Source organism: Rousettus aegyptiacus, unplaced genomic scaffold, assembly GCF_014176215.1.
Source record: "Rousettus aegyptiacus isolate mRouAeg1 unplaced genomic scaffold, mRouAeg1.p scaffold_m13_p_12, whole genome shotgun sequence".
NCBI lineage: Eukaryota > Metazoa > Chordata > Mammalia > Chiroptera > Pteropodidae > Rousettus > Rousettus aegyptiacus.
Genome location: NW_023416287.1, coordinates 77,264,455 through 77,291,281, shown reverse-complemented (window position 1 = coordinate 77,291,281; position 26,827 = coordinate 77,264,455). Strand labels below are relative to the sequence as shown.

The following is a 26,827-nucleotide window of genomic DNA, read 5'->3' as shown; positions in this document are numbered from 1 at the left end:
AAGTGTCATTCATAACTGGCTTTTAGGTATTAACTACTACCTTGCTCTTGGCTGGAAGTACAGAGGTGGTCTCCATCTGTGCTGAAGGCCCCTTCTAGGTTCCCTGCCTGGAATCCAGATTCTCAGGGCCTGATTACCTGCACTTCTGATCCACATGTCCTGACCCTGGTCCACTGTGACCCTTGATTCAGACTCTTGGTATTTATTGTGCCCAGCCAGTCATGTCACTGCACTACTAGCCCATCTGATCACCTTGATCATAGGGTACCTGGAGTCTAAGCCCTGGTTTATGCCCAGTGCAATAAGATTTTATTAATAACAGGTTTATTGTTACTGGTTGGGTAGACAAGGCAATTAGGCTCTTTGAGCCTTGTCTTAGCTGTAATAAGATAAGACCTGCTGTACCATCAACTCAATATATGTGACTCTCAAACGTTTATGTGTGAAAATACCTTGCAAATTGCTGTAAAGAACTACACAAATAGAAGGTTGTCCTGTGGTGATTTACGTAAAGATTAACCTTTAGATGACCACGAAATTAAACCTTGCCACGAAATGTCCACTAACCTTTCTCATGCATTTAGACCGATTACAGGATATAAATAGCACAGTCAATTGGAATATAATTAGATCTTCGACTTCACTGCTGGTAAAGGAGGCTTTTTTTCCTGCTATTCTGACGAATCCTGGAGGAAGGGGGAGAGGTCGGCAGGAGGCCTGGCAAGGGCGGGGTGAAGACCGTGCAGTCTCAGCTCTTCCGCTCCAAGAGGAAGTTGTGAGTGCCGGCCTCGATGGTTACCATGGTGACGGGACCAACTTCCGCCCACTCACCGGGCGCTAACCCAGCTACACGGACCCTGGCAACCAGACTTCTGTGTGTCGCGGAAGCTGGTCCTGTAGGTCGCCGAGGTTTGGTAACTGCGGTGGATGCTGCCCCCATCCTAAGGGGACGCGAAAATGTACAGCCAGCGGTTTGGCATCGTACAGCGGGAGGTTAAGGGCCCCACTCCCAAAGTGGTGATTGTGGTAAGCACGGGATGTGTGTGTGGGACCCTACCGCTTTCTGCTTTTGCTGTCACTCCAGGCCCAGCTGATCCCAACTTGACCCCCAGCCCGAGCTCTCAAGGGAAGCAGGCGCCTGATGAAGTGGGTTAAATTTTGAAAGAAGAAAGGATAAGGTCGCTCACCTAACTAAAAGCTCGCTTACTCCATCCCTCCCCTACGCCCTCCAGTCCCTTGCGTCAGTTACAATATTTAGAATCGTTATTTGGAGAATCACCACTTGGGATCTTGAGGGTTTTCAGTCTCCAAGACACCCAAAGGAGGTCGGGCCCTTGTGATGTGGAATGTGTGTCACAGAAAGGGTGCTGGGCCAGGCAGCAGGAAATCTGGAGTCCGGGTTGGCCATGATTCAGCTTTGTGATCTTGGGCATATCCCTCACCCTGGGAAAATTGTCTGGGCTGTGAGGGGTTGTGAGTGGCTATAGAGCCCCTCCTGTGTGAATTCAACTGTAGCAGAAGTGTCCCTGCAGGCGTGGATGGAAATAGGACCATTTGTTGCTTATAAGGCTGGGGTGGTGGTCAGCCACTGGGGGAGTGCTGCCTACTGCAGAATTTTATGGGTCCAGCTCAGAACCCCAGACACTTGGTCCATGCACCTGGATTCCTTTGTTTCTACAGACTAGAAAGTCTCTATGTGTAATTGGGCAATTATAGGGTATTACTTGAGTACCTGCTGTGTTCACTGCACTGTGGGAGATACAAGGGTGAATACAATGACCCTGGAAGGTCCACCCTTCTGTGGAAGTCTGATCCCTGCCTCAAGTTGCTCATCATCTAATTGTAGAAATGACTTGCTCATGCATAGAACCATTAAAGGTTAACAGTAGGTAATGATGTGCTATATTGTCTGTGAAATAATGGAGGATACTCTTTTATGCTCCATGGTGCATGTAGCAATTCTCTATAGACCTACTCCCTCTTCTTTAGGTCCAAGGACTGTAGGATCTGGGTCTGTAAATAAGTACAGTGGAGGCTTCTACAGACTGAAGGGTTCAAGGTGATAATTACAGACTTCGTAAGGGACAGAAACTAATCTACTTAAGTTCAGTATCCAAACACAGAGCTCAGGGGCTGATGCCATTGGTCAGGTTCCATCACATATGTTGGGAATTTATATTATATCAACTTACCACTGAACTAGAGAAGCAGGCCTACTTAATACTTTGAGCGCATAGAATAATAAAAAGGAAAAGGAAGACCTCAGAATTGGTGCACCTCAGATGTCAGAATGTAGTAAGAATGTAGGAAGAAGCGTGGATGTTAGAGGTTGCAGAGTTGTGGTGGAAGAATAAAAACCACCATAGACGAGACTTGGATGCTGAAGAACTCCAAGAGAAAGCAATAAAAAATGTAATGTCTGAAGTAATGGAGAGGTGAAACGAGCAGCTATTTGGTGAGTGCCTCCTAGGGACCCAGTTATTTACTTCTCAAAATAGTGTTTTAGGAGGACATTTTTTTTGTGATCATGGGTGGAGGAGTAGAGGTCAGATCAAACCTAGTGTGTAAGACATTGTTCTTTAATACATTAAACTGTAATACTAGAAAGTATAATTTGAGATATTATAGTAACAATAGCCTTCAGTGACTTTGAAAATACAAGGTAGTTATAAAATTATTTGTTCTCCTGCCTTTAGCGTGGTTTAGAGTCCAATATCCACACATGGCTTTTGAACCCTTGAAATATGCCTAGTCACATGTTGAGATGATAATATTTTGGATATATTGGTTAAATAAAATATATTATTAAAATTAATTTCCCCTGTTTCTTTTTATTTTTTAAAATGCAGCTACTGAAAAATGTTAAATTACAGATAGTTTACATTATATTTCTGTCAAACAATGCAGGTTGTGACTAATGCCCAGATTGTGCATGGATTGGCGTTACCTTGTTAAAGAACTCCAGGTTATACTATATTCAGAGACTTGGTCTTTCCTGATGACCATGGAGTCCTGCCCAGGATGCCCCGAGCCTTAAAGGTCTTCCTGACCCCCTGGCTGCTGCTCTGGCTCTTTCTCACCACCCTCTAACCTAGTCCCCTCTTCAGCCAAAATGTACCTCAGAGCCTGGTCCTTGCCCTGATAATTTAAGACAATTGATTCTTGATAATCTTGGTGCTTGATTCCTGTTCTTAGCCTGTATGTCTATTGGGAGCCTGAGTTCTTATGTATATCCTTCCCAAGGTGTAGTCTTTACACTGCCCTGCTTTGTTTTCACTAGGTCTGCATTTGTAAAATGCTATATGTATTATAGAACAGTAATTTGTTAACTGGCTCTAGACACTCAATATTTCTGATACGGATTAGCTTCTTCCCAGGATATAAGCCCCAACATCATCTGCCTCCAACCCACCACAGCCCTGCCTTATTCAACTAAATCTAGGTACCTCTATATGTATGCTGAACCCTGAATCTTTATCAAGTTGTGTTCAAATGTCGATTTTCTTTTCCCAGGAGACTCGTTTACCAAGACCCAATCCTAGTATTCAGGTAGTCCTGACAGTGATGTTTTAAGTGTAAATGATCAAATTGACTCTCTGCCATATGAGTTATGAGTTTTATTACTGTAAATCAGCACCCCAGAGTCTCTTTGCTCACCTAAGGATGACCTGATAACACTGGCCAGAAATACAAACAAAGCTCAAAATAATGGATTTCATGGTAGCTCTAGGAAGAGCAGAAATTACATCAAGCCCACCCAGAAACTAACTTTGTCTGTCTGTCTTTTTCTCTCTCTTCCTTTCTCACGTCCTCTCTCTTCCCACTTCTCTCCCTCTCCCAACTTCCTTCCTTCCTTTCCTGCTCTCTCACACTGAGAACCCAACAGAGGTAGACGTGCTCAATGCTAGGAATACAGAAATGAAAAAGATATCGTCCATGCGATTTTATTAAACGTATTACTATGTATTCAAAATTATGTACACATTTCCAACTTTTGAGTGGATGTTGGTATAAACTGAACATATTGAGAGAAATTCAAGTTACCCAAAACGTCGGGAGCACAGCCCTTGCATTAAACTTCTGGGCACAAAAGAAATAGAAATAAAGTTCTACCACCAGTGTTTTCCCCCCTTTTATCATAAATTTTCCTTCTTACTCTCCTCTCTCCCTCCATTTCTTCCTTCCTTCTTTTTTTTCTTCCTTCTTTCCTTCCTTTTCCCTTCCTTTCTTCTTTCCTTCCTTCTTCCCTTTCTTCCTCTTTCTTTTCCTCTTGCTACAACTCACTTTATGTACATTCTATATACAGTCTACCCTTGAGCAACACGGGTTTGAATTGTGTAGGTTCATTTATACATGGATTTTTTTTTTCAATAAATACTTGTACTATTTTTGATTCACAGTTGGAAATCTGGGACTGCAGAGGGCATTGATCTATGCATTGATCTATGCAATTTTATATAGGGGACAAGCATCTGCAGATTTTAGTGGGTTTCGGAACCAATTCTCTGTGGACACTGAGGAATGACTTAAGTTTTGGAGGAGTCAAAAGTTACAATTGGATTTTTACTGCATGGGGGTTAGTGCCCCTAATCCTCATGTTGTTCAAGAGTTAACTGTACTTAGATAGTAGCCCCTTTTAATTGAAAGTATTTTGATGGTGGTAACTATGCTGTCTACCCTTGAGAAACAATGGGATATTGGGGGGCAAAATCAAGGTTAGGGATGAGAAGACCTCTAATTCTTATTCTAACCAGGTCTGCCCTATTTAAAGTACCTCGGGCAAATCAGTTAATGTCTCTTGTTTAACTAGATAATCTGTAGAGTCCTGTTTAAATTTTTTACTTTATTATTTCATGAACTTTTACTTAAATAGTACTTGAGAAATATTTGAGACTGATTTGATGACGTCTTGGGTATAGGTTCAAAAGAATCATACAAGTTATACCATAGGCATTTAAGCTGTTTGCAGTTGTAGCAGGATGTATTAGTTGTATATACCACATTTTAATTGAGTATTGGTGAAGGCCTTTATTAATTGAAAATTTGCTATTAATTTTAGAGCAGTTATAAGTGATAGCTGTTACTTGTTTTCAGAGAGCCAAGCATCCTAAAAGTCAAGGGGCTGAGCAACAACTGGAAAGGATCCAACGCAGTTACCAGAAACATCATGCTGTTTTGGAGTCCATTAAGGCAATGGAGAGGGATCGCTTGAAAGTTGAGTGGGACCAGCACAATGATCGCAAGTTTGTGGATAGTCTTGTGAAAGCAAGAATCAACGATGCCATGCAAGGGTTTATCATCAACACTGAAGAAAGGCGAAATAAGTAAGGCTCACAAACCTGATGACCAAAACTATGAAATAGTCCTAAAGCCACAACTTAAGATTGACCAATCAAAATTCAAGTGAATTTTATAGTAAGAATCATAGTTGAGATATTCATATTTCTATCAAATTAATAGCTTTTGCTTATTTATATTTTCACTTGTGATATAACCTACATTTTTATGATAGCAAAAGAATAATTGTTTTATATTTTGTTAACTTTATTAATATCTGCTCATTTTATTTCCCTTGTTGAAGATGAACATTATATATTTCATCCGTTTTTTATCAAATAAAATACGGCACAGATCAGTCTCTTTATTGCTTTAAATGACAACTAGTTTTATTTTATGGAAGACTGCAATTATCTTTTATATCTAATAAAATTTATGATTAAACATGTAATTCTGAATTAAATTTATCAAAATGAAAATCAGTAAATGATGCATGTGGCATCACAGTTTTAATTTTTTTTTTTTCATTTTGTTTCAGGCTACGTGAGCTTTTAGCATCAGAAGAAAATGAGTATTTCACCGAAATGCAATTGAAAGAAGAAACAGTTGAGGAGAAGAAAGATAGAATGAAAGATAAAACCAGATTATTAAAAGAGAAGAAAGAAAAAGAGAGACAAGATTTTGTGGCAGAAAAGTTAGACCAGCAATTCAGGTAATGATGTCAGAAAAACACACACACAGAATCTGAACTTGGTGTATTAAACAAGATTTAGGGATGGTAATTTACAGTAAAGTGTAGCCTTAAGAGGATGTACATGGTAGTTGTACTTTTAAGTCTTGCTAATTATGTACACATCATTGAATAATGTGGACATCGGGGGTTTTTTTTGTTGTTGTTGTTGTTGTTGTTTTGCTTTGTTTTGTGGTAAGAACACTTAAGATTTCCTTTCTTAAAAAATTTCAAGTATATGATACAGTATTGTTGCCTATAGTTACCATACTGGTACATTAGATCCCCAGAAGTTATTCATTCATGTTATAACTGAAGAAAAGTATATATTCTTTTACCAACATCTCCCCATTTCTTCACCTTTTACCCTAGCCCCTTACAACCAGCATTCTACTCTTCATTTCTATATATGTTCAGTATAGGAATTTACTTAATTTTTTTTTTTTTTTAGATTGCACATATAAGTGAATTACAGTATTTGTCTTTCTCTTTCTGGCTTATTTCACTTCATATAATGTCCTCCAGATTCATTTGCGTTGTCTCAAATGGCAAGATTTCTTTTTTTTTTATGCCGAATAACATTTGTTTTGGGGATGTTTTTATTAAACAGATACCCTAGGATACATGATCAGAACTCTTGAGGGTCTTGCCTTTGTCAGTTACTAGCAGAGGTGATATAATGAAGTGCCAAAGGACCTAAACTCTAGGCTCAGCCTACCAGCTCTTCCCTCCCAACTCTACCACGTATGAAATGTAGGAACTTATCTCAGATGCCTAACCTCTCTGTGCCTCCATTTTCTTACCTGTAAACTGGGGATAATAATAATAAAAACGAACTTGCAATAATGTTCATTGTAACTTTAGTTCTTATGAAGGTTAAAACAGTACATACATATAAAGTGTTTAGCAAATAATAAGCACTGAGTAAACTGTTGCTAATAATATCACTACTACTGGCTATGTGGCTTGAGAAGACACTTAGGCTCCCTGGGTTTCAATTGTTTTAACTCTTAACTGGGGATAATACTTGCTGCTACATCTAAGCCGTAAGATGTCTGTGAGGATGAAATAAGATTTTATGTGTGGAAGGATCATGGAAAGCACTCACAAACAAAAAGTTTTCCTCTTGTCAATGATTTTTATCATTACAATAGGTAGCTGTTCTATCTATCTGTCGATAAAAGTGAGCATCCTAAATCAAGACTTCTTAAGGTCAAGTGAATAGGTGAATCATTAAGATTTAGGGGAAAAATGTTTGATATTCATCTTTATCTCATCTCTTTTTAATTTTTGTTTTTGCATGTATTTAATAATTTGTTAGTAGTAACTTCATATAGTTTATAAGTAATAATCATATTTGTAGGTGCGTAGAATTTTTTTTACTGAAAAGGATACATAATTAAAAACATTTAAAGACCTACTGGTTTAAAGAAATACTTGATATGGGCACCTTCATGAAGTGTTAATTCTGGCTTCCTTGACAACATGCATCATCAACTGCCTTAACAACATTTTTGTACTCTGATTTTATATGAAGGAGGGGAATTGCCTTGAGGAAATCATCAGAGACAAGCAGGAAGGGCTACATTTAAGAGTATTCACTGCAACATTACAATAGAAGTCAGAAGTAACCTATATGTTCATCGAATAGGGAAATGTTTCAATAAACTATGATATATTTATCAGCTCCATCCTATGTTACAGAGCTTAGTGAACTATAATAAAGTTTTGAAGTTAGGAATTATTATTAAAAATATTTCATGAGGAAACATTCCTAATATAACATTAGATAGAAAAATTAAAGTACAAGAAGTTATTGATATAGGTTTATAGTTATGCAGAATGATCCCAGTTCTAATAAAAATGCAGACACATGACTGGAAAGAAATACACTAACATGTTAATAGCAGTTATCTCTTGGTAGTGGGATTAAGTATTTTTAGTGTCTTCATACTCTTCTATATACATACAGTTTTTCTGCTATGACTATGTATTTGTTTTGTAGTTAGGAAGAAAGCCGTACTTGTTATTCTTAGGCTTTAGAATTTTATTTATTGAACAACTTTCCTAGAGTATTAAATTATCATGGTCAATTCTGATAGAATTTCACTGATGAATTTCAGACAAGTGAATTCATTTTTCATTGTTAAAGTGTTTTGTTTCTCTGGTAACCTAGTCATTTTAGCTTCTGTTATCTTTGAGCTTTCCACAGAATATGGGTAACTGCTTTGTATCATTTATGTTGCTAATAAGCATGACCGACTGTATATCAGTTAAATCAATAATTATTTATTGGGCATGGGGTAGGTAACATGGGGCATGTATTCCTGGAATGTATTCCTGAGTCCCATAACTCACAGAGATTCCAGTTTAGTTAGGGAAATGAGACTAATCCTGGTCAAATGGTGAACAGTACTTAATAGTATTTAATAAGTGTCAATTTGTGAGGTATTAATCACTCTTACAATAAGAGTTTAGATCTTATCCTTTCTTTCAGTCTTAGCAACTAAAATTTCATCAAAAGTTCTTTATTGTGCCCATTCTTAAACTTCAGCTTCTTGACGCTGATTTTGATTTAGAAAACAGGAAGACTTGTTGATAAACATTGACTTCAATCAGAGGTTCTCACACTTGGCTGTCTGCCAGAACCCCCTGAGGCACTCTAAAAAAATACAGTTGCCTGGGTCCTACCCCCAGATACTCTGATTTAGCTATTCTGGTCTGGGAGTAGGGGAGGGAAGACGTGGAGAGTAGGATTTTGAAAATATCCATAAGTAATTCTAAAGTGTAGACACTGTTGAAAATCACAGCCCTTTAATTTAAGAAGGGCTCATTAAAGAACTTTTGAAGAGACTTGAATTACTAAGACTGAAAGAAAGGATGAGGTCTAAACACTTACTGAGAGACCATTTCTTGAATGGTGACATAAGTGTGGGTGTGAAAAGGCAACAATAGGGCTGTTTTCTCAGCTCTGGGAGGAGCCCCTTCCGTGGCATGTGCCCTGCCTGGGAGTGAGCCCAGGGGCACCAGGGAAGCTTCATCATGCTATGCTGGCTCTAACCTTGGATCTATCCTTGGATGTGCATGTGGGGTCTCTCCTCAACAAAGCTTGAATCCACTTGTAATGTTGCAGGGACCTTCTCTCTTGTCTTTCCACTACAGTGATAATAATAGTTACCATTTATCGAACTCCTCTTATCTACCGGGCATTTACAGCCATTATCTCTGATCCTTCCTCACCAGAAACTCGAAAGGTTTTACAGATAAACAGGCTCAGAGAAGTCCAGTTGTTGATTCAAGTTCACATAAGAAATGTCAAAACTAGGATTCACACTGGGTCTCACTCCAGTGCCTGTATTTTGTCTGTGACACCATGGCACCTACCCCCAGGCCGCCCCCTCACATTCCTACATCCAGATCTTTTACTTTTCTTACTTTAGTGTCTGTCTGTACAGGTATGTGCCTAAATGAGCACAGGGTCTCATGAAAAGCTTGGCTTTGCCTTTTAAAAATTCTCCTTTCAGAGAACGCTGTGAGGAGCTCCGTATTGAATTGTTGGATATCCATCAGAAGAAGGTGTGCGAGGAGCGGAGAGCACAGATTGCGTTTAATGAGGAGCTGAGAAGGCGAAAACTGGTGGAAGAGCAGATGTTCGCAAAGCTCTGGGAGGAAGACCGATTAGCCAAGGAAAAGCGAGAAGCGGAAGAGGCGAGGAGACAGAAAGAGCTGGTGGAGAACACACGCCTGGGGCTGAACGCCCAGATCACGGGCCTCCAGGCGCAGAGGCGGGCAGCGCAGCAGCTGAAGGAAGAAGAGGCGCGCTTTCTGGTGGGCCGGTTAGAATGCTTGTCGCGGGAGGATCAACTCAGTGGGTGCGCGACACAGTTTGCGGGCCCGTTACTGTACGGTTTACCTGATGGCCTGGGCTGGTTCACAGGGCAACATGGTCAGAGCCGGGCGTTTCAAGGCCCAGCGAATAGTGCCATCCCATCGTATAGGGCACGTTACTTCACTATTGTGACTTAGTTTCTTCATATGAAAAAAGAAGCAAAAGGCATTTGTCGTGAGGATGAAATGGGATAATCACTGGCTGTACTGCGGAGGTCTGGTGACAATCTGGCAACATTTACCATTCTTTGATATAGAAATTGACAGTTTCCAAATCCTATGAAAAAGTGCTGTACAACAGCTACCTCGGCCCTCTGGCCACCAATATCGATAATTTAATTTCATTTCAACAAGATCACTATTCCTACTGTAGAGAAGTTAGAGCTATCACTGGAAACATGTGAAAACATTTGAAAAAGTAGCAATTTTATATGTTTATAAAGCTTTCAGCAACTGATACTTTATTACCACTAAATTTAGGGAAAAGGTATCGTTTTCCTGGGTAATCTCAAGTATTGAAATTTGGAACCATAACAGATGTCAAGTATTTCAGAGTCCTAGAAGCCTTCTCTGGGTTTGAGACTGTTTTCTTTCAAAGAGTTTAGTAAAAGATGTATAAATATTTTAGCTTCTCTAAGACAATCAAAATGGTTGCCCCCAGACTGCCATATATATATAGATATATAGATATATAGATCTATATCTTTATATATCTATATCTATAGATATCTATATCTATATATCTATATATATCTATACATATATATATATATATCTATATATCTATATCTATCGCCAACCTCTGGTAAGATACCTAGTGAGCCATTTTTACTCCTGGCATTCTGGTACCACGTATGTGGCTTTTTTCTGGCTTTTTTCTCACACCAACCAATTCTCTGATTTTGTGTGGACTCCAACTAGGTGTCCTACAATTCAATTTAATTCTGACACTAACTACCCAGAGATGTTGTCAGACTCCACATGTTTAAGGGCTCAGCCCCACAAGACTGCCCCCACTTCAGACACCAGTCACAATTTAGTGGGTCCCCAGGTTACCTACACTTCTGTCCAATGTGGCTACAAAGTCAGAGGTTCTCATGACTGTCACTCAAGTTTGATGATTCACTAACACAACTTGTAGGTGTCAGGAAAATGCTTTATTTTCCATTACTGGTTTACTGTAGAGGATATAAAAGGAAGAGCCAAATGGAAGGGATGCATTGGGCAAGGTATGGGAGGTGGTACACAGAGCTTCCATGCCTTTTCTGGACGTGCAACGTTCCCAACACCTGATATGTTCACTGACCCAGATGATCTCTGAACCCTTTAATTTGGGGTTTTTATGGAGGTTTCGTTATGTAGGCATCATTGATTAAATCACTGACTACAGGTGATTGACCTCCATTTCCGGTTTCTCTCTCCTCCCTGGGTGTCAAAGGACAGAGATGAAAGTTCCAAACCTCTGATCACATGGTTTGGTCTTTCTGTTTACCAGCCTCCATCCTGAAGTTCCAGCCACCAGTCATCTTAGGGTACAAAAGATAGTCTTATCACTTCGGTGATTCCAAGGGTTTTAGGAGCTATGTGTTAGGAACTAGGACAAAGATCAAATATTTATTTTTTATTATCACACAGTTAGCTATCTATTTCTACACTTCTTTCAAAACGTTTAAAAAAAATTTTTTTTGAACTCCTAGATTCACAAGAAGTTGCAAAAAATAGTAGAGAGTTCCTATGTGCCCTTTTATAACCAAACATTCCTGTACATATGTATGTATGTATGTATGTATGTATGTGTGTGTGTATGTATGTGTGTATGTATGTATGTATTGGGAATTTACATTGATATAATACTTTCAGCTAAAATTAGTCCTTATTTAACTAAACTAAAATCTTCTTTGAATTTCACCAGTCTTTACGTGCACTCTTCGGGGGAATGGTATAGTTCTATGGAATTTTATCACATGGATAGATTTACGTAACCACTACCAAAATCAGGACACACAACTGTTCCATCACCCAGAGAAACTACTTCCAGCTACTCCTTTATAGTTTCAAACTCCCTCAACCCTAACCTTTGGCCGCCCCTGATGTGTTATTCGTCACTATTATTTTGTGATTTTTGAGAATGTTACATAAATTCCACCTTTTTAAATGTTTTATTATGAACACTTTAAATGCAATGGGCAAAATGAATCTCCATGTACCCGTTTCCCAGTTTCAGCAGCTTAACATTTTGCCGTATTGGTTTCTCCTGTCTTTTCTGTCCCCTCCGTTTTCATGTTTTGAAACAAATCCCAGAAATCTCATTTCCCCCTTAAATACATCTCAACTAGTGCATCTCAGCAACAACACAATTAAGGACATTTTCTTACACGACGCCAATGTCAGACCTAAAAAAATTAATAATAATTCATTTTTATCATCTAAAATCAGCATCGAATTTCCATCATTGTCTGAATTATTTGCTGTTAAATCAGAATCTGAACATGGTGGTTATAAGTCTCTTTTAGAAAGAGTGACGACTTGTTGTTTATTCAAACCGGGGCACATTTAAGGCGGGAAGGGGCGCGATCAGTTCATGACAGTGGCACAACAGATGCTAAATTAGAACTATCCCGGTGAGGCCAAAACATGGCAAAACACTTTCCGTCTCTTAGTCTTGAACATGTTTTCTCTATCCCTTCTCCACCTGTCTCCTAGTCTGGATTTGGCTAATTGCTTCCTCCTCGCATGGTTTATCTTTTTAAAAAGTGTGGCCTGGCTTTCATCTTTGCTACCCATTGCTTTTCTTTAGATACTGCCAGATACAGTCACTTATGTTATCTCATTTGATCTTTACATTTCAGTGGGGATGTACTGCTCATGGCATTAATGGAGAAGTCTAGTACATACCTCCCCTCCTCTCATAAACCAGTAATCATGGCTGTTGAATCAAGTCAAATTGGGATTTGTATTTCATCCTCAGTATTACTACGTTATCTCCTGTCTCAGCTGGACAAGTACTTATCCCTCCAGGAGAGCTCAGCTGTCTCTGGCAGGAGGACTAATGCCTCCATTACACCATCCACAGATTTTCTACCAAACCCACAATGCCCCGCAACATTGATACCCTAGTTAAAACTGCTTGACAGGCCAGGCAATAAGCCAGCCAGGAGGGTCAGAAAGATGAAAAGGTCAGAGGAATGGAGGGATATTTGTAAAAAGTTAAATGCGGAAAGTTTAGTTTTGTATATTTAGCTAATGTGCACATTTCTGTGTTTGGACTCTTATTGTTGTTTGCTAATGTATCCAAATCAAGACGAGCAGATTGCAGATTTGCATAGAAGTGTAAAGTCTAGAAGTCCAGTACACTGAAAACTTAAGCATAGTGGTGAGTGATGAGTACTGGGTTTAAAGGTGATTTCTCTTCATACTTTCTTGCATTTTGAACAACTATTTATTACTTTATAATTACACATACAGAGAAATTTTACAAAGGTTTATTGCTGACTCGGAAATGACAAGATGAGTTTTATTTCTTATAGTCCCTCTAAATCCAGGTGTGTATATTTCTAAGAAACCCTTTATTCCTGTCGCTTGAATGAAATGCATTAATTTATTGTTTTGTCCAGCTGTACTGATGCATTGTCTTCATTATTGTTTTACCTTAGGAAAAAGACAAAGCTCAGGTGAAACTTGAGAATGAGCAGGAGAAGCTAAAGAAACAGAAGACAAAACAGGAAATTAGGACCACTTTGCAAAAAGCTCTCCAAGAGAAGATAGAACATATTCAGCAGGAATACAGAGAAGAGCAGGACTTGGACATGAAGCTCGTACAAAGAGCCCTGCAAGACTTACAGGAAGAGGCCGATAAAAAGAAGCAGAAAAGAGTAAGATGTTTATTCAGTGCCTACTATGAGCCGTATGATAATCCTTGGGCTGTCGGTCTTATGGGAGCCAACCACATATAGAGTGAACAGCATCAGCATCATCTGGGAGGATGGAAGATAGAGAAATTCGTAGGCTCCCGAATCAGAATCTGTAAATCCAGATCTTGTCAGGAGCAAGAAGTCTGTTTTAACAAGCTCCTCCAGGTGATTCTGTTGCTCACGGAATTTTGGGAACTCCTGTAACGTGTTTAGCACTGGGATAGCCGGATGAGATCACAAGAAGTGGAGTAAGTATGCCTGGAAGTTGGGGAAGACATCACTGAGAAAGTGGTATTTGAGTTGGACATTGAAGGATCTGTAAAGTTTTATCAGGCAAAAAGAGAAGAGAAAAACATTCCAGTATTTATCTAGCTGTCTGTTTCCTTTGAAATTTGTATTGAACACTCAAGGGCATAGTGCCTTTCCTATAGTATTATTTTTTTTTATATTTTATTTTTTTTTACAGCCTTTTTAGGTTCACAGCAAAACTGAGCAGAGGATACAGAAGTTTCCCATATGCCTCTGCCCCCACGCATGCATAGTCTTCCCCATTATCGGCATCCCCCATCAGAGTGGTACATTTGTTCCAATTGATTAACGTATATTGATATCATTATCCTCCAAAGTCCATAGTTTACGTCAAGGTCCACGTGGTGTTGTATATCCTATGGGTTTGGACAAATGTATCTACCATGACAGTATCATACAGAGCTGTTTCAGTGGCCTAGAACTGTCTCCATAGTTTTGCCTTTTCCAAAATATCATATAGTTGGAATCTTAGTATGTAGCATTTTCAGATTGGCTTATTTCACTAAGTAATATGCATTTAAGTTTCTTCCACATCTTTTCATGGCTTGATAGCTCATTTCCTTTTAGCACTTTATAATATTCCATTGTGTGAATGTACCACAGTTTAGCCATTCACCTACTGGAAGACATCCTTGGTTGCTTCCAAGTGTTGGTGATTATGAGTAAAGTTGCTGTACACATTCATGCGCAGGTTTTTGTGTGGATGTAAGTTTTTAATTTGGGTACCAAATTACCAAAGAGCATCATGATTGTTGGACCATATGGTAAGAATATGTTCAGTTTTATAAGAAACTGACAAACAGTCTTCCAAAGTGGCTGTACTATTTTGCATTCCCGCCAGCAATGAATGAGAGTTCCTGTTGCTCTACATTGTTGTCAGCATTTGCTGTTGTGAGTGTTCTGGACTTTGGCCATTTTAATAGGTGTGTAGTGGTATCTCATTGTTATTTTAATTTGTGTTTTTCTGGACTGTGGGGCACAAAAGCTATGTGGCTAAATAGGATATTGATAGTGTCCTAATTAGAATTTAATTATGTACCCATGCTCACTTGTGGGATAAAGATTTCAATCTTGTGAACCTAAATATGAATAAAAATTTTACCCCTCATTTTGGGGAGAAAGATTGGGGGCATCGAGAGATTTTGGGGAGCCCTTGGGCATAGAACTGAAGAGGACTAGGAGACTCCAAGGTGGGGTTGAAGGGTAGCTTGAGAGGGTTGAGGAGAGCAGGGCGAGCCTGAAAAAGGAAAAATAATACTAATTTGTGTTTTTCTGATAACATAAAATGTAGAGTGTTAAAGACTCTGAACCCAATTTCAATGTGTGGATGTAGGGGTTTGCCCCCCATACTGCCAGGCAATGCTTGGGACACCAGCTGGGTGTCCTACAATTCAACTTAATTCTGACACTACCCAGGGATAGCATCAGATTCCATAGGTAAAGGCTGTCCTACAAGACCAGTTTCTATTTCAGACGCCAACTGCAAGCCCAGGTTATTAACTGTGCTTCTGACAACTGGCTACAAATTGGAGCTTCCAACAACCTGCTCCAACTCAGGATGCCAGTCACAAGTTCAGGTTGCTTGTACTTCTGACCAACTATAAATCAGAGGTTCTCACAACTCCCTCCTTCGGTTTGATTAACTGCTAGAGCTTCTCACGGAACTCAGAGAAACCCATTTACTCACTAGATTACAGCTTTATTACAAAGGATATTAAAGCATACGAATGAACAGCCAGATGAGGGATACATAGGGTGAGGTCCTAAACAACGGAGCTTCTGTCCTCATGTTGTTTGGGGCCCAGCGCAGCGGAACATGAAAGTGTTCTGGAAGTTTTCTGAACCCTCTCCTTTTGGATTTTCGTGGAAGCTTCATTACACAGGCATAATTGGTTAAATCATTGGCCACTGGTGATTGATTCAGCCTCCATGAAAATCATAATACCATGCAAGATGGAGAAGCCAACTGGAAACGTTTTGTTACAAAACCCGGTTCCCAGCCTTAGATGCACATTAAAATCACCTGGGGGACTTAAAAGCTGTTCCTTAGATAGGAATCTCTGGGGATGAGACTCAGCCCTTACTACCTTTTAAAGCTCCCCAGGTGATTCCTAAGTGTAGCTAAGATTGAGAATGACTATTATAAAGGATCAGGTGATGCATCTTCTAGTCAGAGACAGTGCTATAATAATAGTAGTGACTTAACAGGTTAAGATTTAATCTACTTAAATGAAATTAAAGCCGTATAATTGCAAATTATTTGGGAACCGCTTCGAGAAACACTTTGGGAAAACGTTTGAATGAACTTATTCAACAACGTATTTTAAGACATTTCAAACGGGTAACAAAGAATAGCACAGTGAACCCCTCTGCGTTCCTTGCCCAGCTTCAACAAGCATCCACGAATGGCCATTCTTGTTTCCCCAATACTCCCACCGTGTCCCACCACCACCTCGGAATATTTCGAAGTAAACCCTCGACATCATATTTCATCTATGCATGTAATTTAGTATGCAGTTCTAAAATACTGAGGTTGTAACTCTAAAACATTGCTTTTAAACATCCTCGATATCGTTATTACACGTAGCAGTAACGAGGTAATTTTTGTGTCATGTAGGAAGAAATTATAAGGGAACAGAAGATATATCATCAGTATTTGGCACAGCGACGCAGGGAAGAAAAAGCTCAGGAGAAAGAATTGGACAGGATAATAGAGGAAGAGAAGGAAAAGAAGTTAGCTGAGAAAGACAAGCAGCTGAAACTTGAAAAGGAGGCAAGGAAACAACTTGTGAACGAGGTCATGTGTACAAGAAAACTTCAAGTTCAAGAAAAGCGTAAGGAAATGAATTATAATTATATTTTAGCTGGGCCTTAATTCAATTTAAGTAGTAACTAAAAATATTATATTAAGTGGGTATTATGTGTGAAATACTACGAGGGATGGAGAAGGGATTAAGGCAAGATCCCTGCTTTGCAGAACTTATTTACTTGAATACATGAAGTAAGCATATGAAGAGTTTTATATCCTGGAAGACTGAGCAGTCATGGGTTAAAGGAATAGTATGTCCTATAAATAGTCTGCATGCCTTAGTAATTAAGGACAGTGAAAAGGTAGGGCACAGACACGTTTCCCCCTCTTCCCTTTCATTACCCCTCTTCTTTCTGCAGGTGTCTCCATACCTCCCTACCTGTGTACCTTGGCTTGGGTACACCTATGATGCGTTGGTTCTTGAGAAATTCTGGACATCCTTCAAGGAAGCTCAGACATCTCATTCCTTGAGAGGTCTCCTGTGTTCCCATGTTAGTAATAAATCCTCTTTCTGGAGCTCTCACTCTGTCTTGCTCACGTCTTAGCATACCATTGTGCTCCCTCAGTTTCAAACAGTGCTTGGTTTCAAAAGAAAATATTTGTAGAGAAGATGAACTGCCACCTCAAGATTTCCACCATTTCATGTCCAGCCCGATGAACCATGAGGCGGTAGATGGACAGATTTACTGTTAGGGGACCATTAGACTTCACACGAGTTGTTTTTGCAAGAGAAAGCTCATCTTGGTTCCGTTGATTAATTTTCCGCTCCAGGAATTAGAACAATGGTTGGAAATTAGGTCAATTTTAGATGGAGTTTGACGAATGAGAAGGAAGCTTACAAGCTAAAAAGATATCTTTATTCATTCTGGATAAATGTTTTAGAATATATTGAGAAAACATAGAAATTTAAGTATTCAAGACCATTTATAGACAAGGAAACAAAATCAACTATAATTCTACCAACTCAGGAATAGCAGCTATTTGCAACTTGGTGTATTCCTTCCAGTATTTTTACTATGTATATAATTTTCCCTCATAAATCATGATCATGGTGTATATATTGTTTTACATCTGGATTTTTCTATTTATCATAAACATTTTTCCAAGTCATTTTTTTCCAATTATAAGATTCGTAATATTGCCTAGAAATTTATTATAAAAATGGACCATAATTTATTTTCTCTAAATACAAACTAATGGACCTTCAGATTGTTTTGAATCTTTTTTACTACTACTTTAGCACTGCAGGTTACTATCTCTGTAAATAATTTTTTTTGGCTCAAATGTGATAGTTTAAGATAAATTACTATAAGTGGATTTTGGGACCCAAACTCTGTACCTTTCAGATGTATGTTACCCAGCTGTAGTTATTCTTTTGTGAACTCTGTTTCCTTTGTCATTTTGTCTGCTGGCATGCTTTAGTCTGTCTTATTTATATAAAAGCTTTTTATACTAATACTTTTAAAAAGTCATTTTGTAATAAATAATATCTCTTGTTAACATAAATGACAATTGAACCATTTGTCTTCAAGAAGAGAAAGGTGAGAACTGTGCCAGTGGTAATCTGGTCTGAAAAAGGCCAATCGTAGATCCTTTAAAAATAAACAATGATCTATAGATCACAGCACATATCAGCCTTAACCCTGTTCATTCCTCAGTGGAGGTGACTACTACCTTACTGATCTATGATCCAGCCCAGCTATTCTAAGCTCTGCCTTTCTAAAAGCAATATGGAATTGATGTCAGCAAGTCTTGTCTGAAAAAAAGCCATTTAGCAAAAATTACTTTTGTGTTTCTTAGTGCAACGAAAAGCAAAAGAACAGGAAGAACTTGCTATGGAACAAGAATACATAAATGCAGGTCTTAAAGAGCTTAACCGGGAAGAGAGTGAGAATTTTGCACGGTACGATTTTGTTTTCTTTATTATTATTTACCACCGAAACAAAAAAAAGAGATATTTAACATGGAGGACAATGTGCCATAATTCCTGTGTTATTGACATTATTTTACAGCAGTACCGTCATGCTCTGTATGATATTGTTTTGACCAATGACAGACTGAGTAGCCAAAAGTGGTCCCATGAAATTATAATGAAGCCGACAGACTCCTATCGCCTAGCGATGTCTGAGCCACCATGTTGCAGAACAACTCATTGCTGGTGCTCTGTCAGTCAGATGAAAGGACTGTATACCGTGTTTCTACTGTACCTTTTCTATGTTTACATATGTTTGGGTACACAAACACTGTTGTGTTACAGTTGCCTACACCAGCGGTCCCCAACCTTTTTGGCACCAGGGACCGGTGCTCCTGTGAGAATCTAATGCCTGATGTGAGTGGAGCTGACGCGGTGATGCCGGCGCTGGGGAGCGGCTGCAGATACAGATGAAGCTTCGCTTGCAGGCCCGCCGCTCACCTCCTGCTGTGCTGTCCAGTCCCTGGCAGGCCATAGATGGGTACTGGCTCATGGCCTGGGGGTTGAGGACCTCTGGCCTACAGTATTCAGTACAGTAACATGCTGTGCAGGCTTGTAGCCTGGAAACAATAGGCTATACCATATAGCCTTGGCGTGTAATAGGCTATACCATCTAGGTTTGTGTAAATTCACTCTGTAATGTTCACACAGCAATGAAACCATTTAATGACACGTGTCTCACATATCCCCATCATTAAGCAACATGTGACTATTACAAAGAGCTCAAATTTATAAAATCTCACATAAAAACAAGCACCCATTGTCTTGGTGAAATTCTGTGGCTTTTTGCACACAAAGATCTTTAAAAATAATATAAATTAAAACCAAAAAATTTTTAAACATGAATCAATCCTAAATTCTAATGAAATAACAAGAAGATTTTTCCTCCCATAAGATAAACCTTGAAATACAGTGTAGCCTAGTTAAATTAGCAGAAATGGCTTATGAAGATAGGAGTCCATGCAAATGTCCCCAGGAGGATCTTTGCATTGGGCTGGAAAACTGAAATGCCCTGGGTGCTTTGGGAAACACCATTTCCCTCCTCTGACGGAGGTCTCTCCAGTCACCACAGCCAAACTCAGGTGGAGGAAGCGGGCAGACATCTTGCAGCCTTTCTCAGACCGTAATAGTCTCTTCGAACTGCTGGCCATGACACTCGATTCAGGTGACCAGTGTGGTAAAGGAGGAGGACCTGTCTCCTCTAATTGCTGGTCACCCTTCCTGTGCCTGGGTCTTGCCCCCTGACTTACCCATATTTGATGCATAAAAATAAGCTCTTTTTTTTTTCCTAGAAGGAGTATGGTTTATGTACCTGAGCCTGTTGCCACTTTGGGGCAGCTACCCTACTGACTTCCTGCTACAGTTTCTGCTCTGGAGGTTTTTCCTTCTCATTTTTGTGAAGTTTGTTGTTAGAGATATGAGGGGGACTTAATGAATAGCAACTGTCTTCCCTGCCCCACTTGTGGATCAAGTGAAAGATTAAAAAAAAAAGTGTGGGCAGAAGATATTATAGTCATCCATTAGTGCATAATAAAACACCCCCAAATTTGTGGTTTAAAGTGAGTTACGATTATTTCTTGTGTTTCTCTGGTTGACGGCGCTCAGGTGGGTGGTTCTTGCTTGGAGCCTCTCATGTGGTTCAAGTCACATGTTGGCTAGGGATACATTCACCTGAAGGCTCAGCTGAGGTGGGCACCTCAGATACTTACTCATATGGCTGCATGTCTGCCAACTGTAGTTTGGGATATCGTCTCCTGCTATCACCCAGAACACCTGCATGTGGCCTCTCCATGTGGTTTGGGTTTCTCACAGTGTGGTAGCAGTTGGTTTTGGTAGGGAGAGTTCCAACAGTGAGCATTCCAAGAGACAGGAAGAGGAAACTGTGAGGCCAGTTAAGGGCTACCCTTAGGACGTGGCATCACTTTTGTCCTATTCTATTGGTCATAAAATACTCTCTGGGTCCGTCCAGATTCAAGGGGATGGAGAAATAATCCCCGCCTCCTGATAAGGGGAGTAGAAGCTCACATTGCAGAAGGGTGGCCGGGAGGGGAGATGTTCCTGCGGTCCTCTTTGGAAAATAGAATGTGCTACGGAAGTAATACATGCTATAATCTTTATTTCTGATAAAAGCTGATATTAAAAATGTAGCTTATCGATTATAAAATGGTGCAACTACTATGGAAAACAGTATGACGTTTCCTCAAAAAATTAAAAATAGAACTATCATACTATAGACTTAAGAAATGTCTAAACCTGTAGAGAATTTATATGAGTTTATTTGAACCCAAACTGACAAATGCTAGGAAGCAAGATCTCAAATACTCTGGAGAATGACAGTTTCATTGTGTCTTTTGGAATAAAAGAAAGAAGGTTAGGAAGATTACATGAGGGTAGGAGAAGCAAGGCGGGGATTGGATTCCAGGCTAGTTAAGATCATGTGCTCTCTTGAGGGTGGTTATGGCTTATTTCAAAGATGTGTTAACCTAGATGCACAGAAACAATGGACAGGGTTTGCTTAAGGCAAAGATCAACCATTCATTAAAAAAGCTATATGCTTGGGGTGTGACTACCTACCATGACCTGCTCATTTAGGAATTTATGATCAGGTCACCTTGTTGGGTTACTTTCCATAGAACCCCTTTTTCATCCACAGTATGATCCAGCAGTCCCACTCCTGGGTATATATCCAAAATAACTGAAAGCAGGGCCTCTAAGAGATATTTGTATGGCCATGTTAATAGAGGCACTATTCATAGTAGCCAAGAGGTGGAAATAACCCAAATGTCCACTAGGAGAAGAATAAATAAACTAAATGTGGCATATGCATACAATGGAATATTATTAAGCCTTAAAAAGGAAGGGAATTCTGGCACATACTTTAATATGGATGAACCTTGAAGACATTATGCTAAGTGAAATAAGCCAGTCACAAAAAAAGCAAATACTGTGTGATTCCATTTATACGAAGTACCCAGAATAGTCAAATTTATAGAGACAGCAAATGGAATGCTGATTACCAGGGACCGGTGAGAGGGGGAACGGGTGAGTTTTTATTGTTTGATAGCTATAGAGTGTCATATTTGCAAGATGAAAAAGTCCTTGAGATCTGTTTCACAACAATGCGAATATACTTAACACTACTGAACTGTACACTTAAAAAAAAATCAAGATAGTAAATTTTACATTATGTGTTTTTCTACCACAATAAAAATAATCACACTAGAAACTTAACTCATTAATACTGAGCAGAATGAGGCCTACGTACGCACCCAGTCGCCGGCAGGTCCCCTGCGGGAGCTTGGCCCTCTGATAGACAGCAGAGTGGAAAACTGGCAGCCCAGCCTGATCCCAGTTTTTTCAGTCATTGAGGAGTGGCCAAGGACTCTCTCCACATTGCAGTAAACATTGCGAAATATTTCTTCCCTAAAATCAATATTTTAAGATTATCTTAATTATTATTGTGTAATAAACATATTATTTAACTTGTCATCTATTCCCCACTCACCCTGATTTTAATGGGAATTTAAATTTGACTTCACGAATTGCATTTTAATCGTAACGCCCTAAATGAATCCAAATGCTTACTTCTTATAATTTTATGCTTTGACGTCTCTGATACCCTAGACGCTCCAGTGTAGCCCAGCAGTACAGGAAGCAACTGCAGATGCAAATGTCCCACCAGCAGCAGGCCCGGGAAGCTCAGAAGGAAGAGGAGCGCCGGGAGGTGGAGGCCGGGATAGCAGCCAACAAACTGTGCCTGGAGAAGATCCAGGAGGTCCTGCGCATCCACCCCGTGCTGCCCCGGAACATCCATCCCATGCGGAGGGTGTGCGCTCAGGGGCTTCCGCCCTAGTCTTCCAGTGTTTTAATATTTTAATTACAGTGTGCTTATATGTTTTTTTGTAACTCATAGATAAATGTCTTCTTTGAGTTTGCATAATGATACATTATTTTCTTCCTTCAAATTAACTTTGTTCCTTTTTTAGATTTTATAGACTTACAAATCTGAATTATCTTCATATCACAGTTATTTTCCTGACCTACTCCCTTGCCTCCCTTTCTTATTTATTTATTAAAAACTCTACTTACTTTTATCTCTCTAGCCATATGCCCATGTCCTCTTGCCTCCTTTCTCTTCTGTCTCATAGGCTTAAATCACAATATTAACAGGGCATTTTTGCAGGTGGAGCTGGGATGATCAACCGCTATCATTAACCCACTTATACATTCATTAAACAAATATATACTGAGTGCCCCCCACGTGCCAGGCACCATTCTGGATCCTGAGACTTCGGCAAGAACCAAACAAACGTCTCGATTTGACAGAGCAATTGGAGGAAGCCAAGAGATAAGTGTTAAAGTGCTTATAAAGCAGCAAATGGCAGCAGTGCTATTTTATTCTTTTGTCTGGTGGTCAAGTGATAGTTGAGCAGGTGATATTCAAATGAACTAGCCACGTGGTTGGTTATCTGGAAGGAAGACGTCCCAGGCAGAGGAAAGAGCCGGTATAGGGGCGCTGGGGGGAAAGTCTGCGTGCACATCTGAGGCATAGCGTTCATAGAGTGATGAGGGGAGAGTGGTAGAGGATTAATCAGCAAGGTATTGGGGGCCGGATGATGTAAGACCTTGGAGCCTCGGTAAAGACTGGCTTTTACTTGGCATAGGGAGCTGTTAGAGGGTTTTGAGCAGAGGAGCAACATGATTGGGGTAAGAGGGTTGCCGTCTGCCGTGTTGAGAATAGACGTCAGGAAGACGGGAACAGGGATTCAGTTAAGAGGCGATCGCAGTGACCCAAGTGAAGGTGACAATAGTGTGGTAGGCAGCCCCTGGGATGACCCCAATGATCCCCTCCTGGATTTCTGCCCTCGTCCAGTCCCCTTCCACCCTGAATCATGCCTGCCCTGTGTGACCTATAGGATACTGCAGAAGTGACAGGGTGTAACTTCCAAGTCTAGGTCTTAAAAACACTGCAACTTCCACTTTAGTCTCCCAGATTTCTCACTCCGAGGGGAGGCAGCCAGCCGCCATGTTGTAAGGCGAGGATGCTCAAGAAGCCTTCTGGAGAGGCCCATTGAGGAGATACTGAAGTCTCTCACCAAAAGGCAACATGACTTGCTAGTCATATGAGTGAGCCAAGAAGACCCTTTAGCTCCCACACCAGTTGAGCCTTAAGATGACTGACTGTAGCCCTTGGTTGACATTTTGATTGCTCAGGCCAGCTGTTCCCAAATTTCTGACCCCCAGAAACTGAGAAAGATACCCCAATAGATAACAAATACTGGTATCTTGGTTCAGGGTAGGATCTGGGGCACTGTGAGAGAGGTCAGATTCTGACTCTATTTTGGAGGTAGAGCCAACTAGATTTGCTGATGGTTGGATGTGTTGAATGTAGAGTTAGAAAGTCAAATAGGACCTTCATACTTTTGGTCTGAGTGACAAATGAGTGGACTGTATTTATGGTGGGAAACAGTTGACATCTCTCAAACTATTAATCTTGAAGTGTTCTCAGCCAAGTGCATTCAAAGCAATTAGGAAATTACTTGGTAATTTTAGTCAATATTCTATTTGGGATTCTACCCCTGGGTTCTGCTCTGCAAAACATATTTCATATATGAAAATGTGTTTTGCGGTGCACTAGTTTTTGAAGACATTCCATGAAAGAGAAACTTGGAAAAGTCTACAATCTAGATCCCTTGCTTGGAGAGTCATTAGGCACAGCTGAGATATTTAGACTCTGAGAATCCCTAAATAATGAAACCCAGCTGCCTTTGTTTAACCCATTTCCCATCTGTCCTAAGGATACTCGCTGGCCCTGCTTGCGGCTGCAGCGTTTACCCTGAGGTAACTCGAGGATTACAGTCCTAACCTTACCCCCAAAGTTTGCTGCAAAATGTCTCGCTTTTATTATTACTTTCGCTTCACTCTAGCATATCGATAGTCTCTGGAAACAAATGACATCATTCTACTTACAGCCTTCTGTTCTTAGTAGTGGTATTTTCATTTGCAAAATGTAGTAATACTCGATCACTGAAAATGTCAAACCCTGGGAAACGTAGCATCCCTATGCCTGATGTTAATTAACATCCTTCTTAAACAGTTGTTAGCCGAAGATTCATTTCATGAATCCAATTTACGTATACATTTCTGTTACATTAGGATTAGAGATAAGTTCATTTAGAAACAACTCCAAGAATAGTTTTTCTGTTTTATTTTCACATTGAAAACCAGTCAGATTTGTGTCAGCCTCAAAGAGTGTGTTTATGTAAAATTAATGTTGGCAACAAGCTGCACTTTTTTTTCTTTTCTGAACAGGAAATGGGTTAATCCTGTTACCCACACTTTTTCCTGAAATCCAAAATCTATTAAAATACAATACCTTTTGGGAAGTGCTCATCTTTCTTCTACATGTTCACATTATTCATTACATCATGCCACATGGAACATTCGGAGAAGCTTTCTGCAGGATACTCCTTTTAAATAAAAGTGTTTTATTTCTAGGCTATGTTTTATGGAAAGTTTTTAGACCACTTAAATTTATTCTTTTAGACACACTTTTAATAGCTATATTGAGGTATAATTTCCATCTCATAAAATTCACCCATTACAAGTGATTTTTGATAAAATTTTTTTTTCACTATTATAAATTACACTGTGAGCTATGTCACCAACATCACAATCCAGTTTTAGAATACATCTGTCAACCCAGAAAGTTCCTGTGTGTTTGCGATCACTCTCTACTCTTCTCCCCAGTGCCAAGCAACCACTGATCAGCTTGCTGTCCTCCATAGTTTTGCCTTTTCTTGAAATTACATATTAATGGAATTGTATACTGTGTGTAGCCTTTTGTGTTTGCTGCCTTTTGCTTAGCATGTTTTTGAGGTCCATGTATGATATTGAATGCATTGATCGTTTATTCCTTTTTATTGTTGTAATATTCCATTGTATGGAGATACTGCATTTTATTTATCAGTTTACTAATTGAGGGATATGTGGATTTATTTCCAGGCATGGCTACAATGAGCATACGTTTTATTTCTTAAATTGCATTTCTCTAATGACTAATGATGTTGATCATCTTTTCATGGGCTTATTTAGCCCTTCATATATCTTGTTTTGTGACGTGTCTATTTAAATATTTCCCCTCCATTTTTTAATTGGGTTGTTTGTTTTCTGATTACTGCATTATAAGAGTTCTTTATATATTCTGTATACAAGTTTTTTTTTTTTTATCAGTTGTACAATTGGCAAATATTTTCTCCCAGTCCAAGGCTTATCTTCATTTTTCTTAATGGTGTCTTTTGAAGAGCAAAAGTTTTAAATTTTGATAAAGTCTTTTTTTTTTCTTTTATGGATCATGTGTTTAGTGACATATATAAGAAATCTTTGCCTAACCCAAGGCCACAAAAGTATTCCCTTGTTTTCTTCTAGTAGTTTCAGAGTTTTAGCTGTTAGCATGGAATACTATGATATATTTTGAGCTTTTTTTTTTTTTTTTTGGCACAGCAGGAGATAGTATGAGATAATGGTCTAAGTTGTTGTTGTTATTATTATTATTTATTTTTCTGTATGAATAATCAGCAGATCAGTTATTCATACAGAAAAATAAATAATAATAATAACAACAACAACTTAGACTGTCCAGTGGGCAGCTTCACCTGTTTGCTCCACGTGGTTCATCATTCAGGAGTCAGTGGTTCTGCTCCCATTCCCATGCTGGGATTATGACATTAGCATCTCCACCCGGCTTTCTTTATCTCTTCTGCTGCCTAAAATGCTGACCCTGTTTTGGAGGGGTGGGAGTGGGGGAGGTTTAGGCCTGGGAATCTTAAGCATTTGTAAAATATGTGCATTTACTGGCTTTAAAAAAAGATAGAAAGAAATCAATGTGCTCATATTCCTAACGTTCAACATTACAATTATTTTCACTTCTT

General features: G+C 39.4%; 1 protein-coding gene across 5 annotated transcripts; it reads left to right on the top strand.

The window, feature by feature from the left end:
- Positions 1–6: 6 nt before the first annotated feature.
- CFAP53 (cilia and flagella associated protein 53) lies at positions 7–26,096 on the top strand. 5 transcript variants are annotated; one of them, XR_004953727.1, is made up of 8 exons: positions 7–1,026; positions 5,095–5,324; positions 5,816–5,989; positions 9,532–9,835; positions 13,549–13,767; positions 16,733–16,949; positions 17,284–17,415; positions 18,725–18,828. XR_004953727.1 is itself a non-coding variant. In XM_016165016.2 (8 exons), exons 1-8 carry the CDS (start codon positions 958–960, stop codon positions 22,747–22,749), a joined length of 1,545 nt encoding a protein of 514 aa, XP_016020502.2. In that variant the 5' UTR covers positions 7–957; the 3' UTR covers positions 22,750–26,096. The 5 variants fall into 5 exon arrangements, 4 of the variants coding, with proteins under 4 accessions (XP_016020502.2, XP_036085936.1, XP_036085938.1 ...); XM_016165016.2 differs by lacking the exon at positions 17,284–17,415 and adding an exon at positions 22,521–26,096 and having other exon boundaries at positions 18,725–18,827; XM_036230043.1 differs by lacking the exon at positions 17,284–17,415 and having other exon boundaries at positions 18,725–20,459.
- The last annotated feature ends 731 nt before the right edge of the window (positions 26,097–26,827 follow it).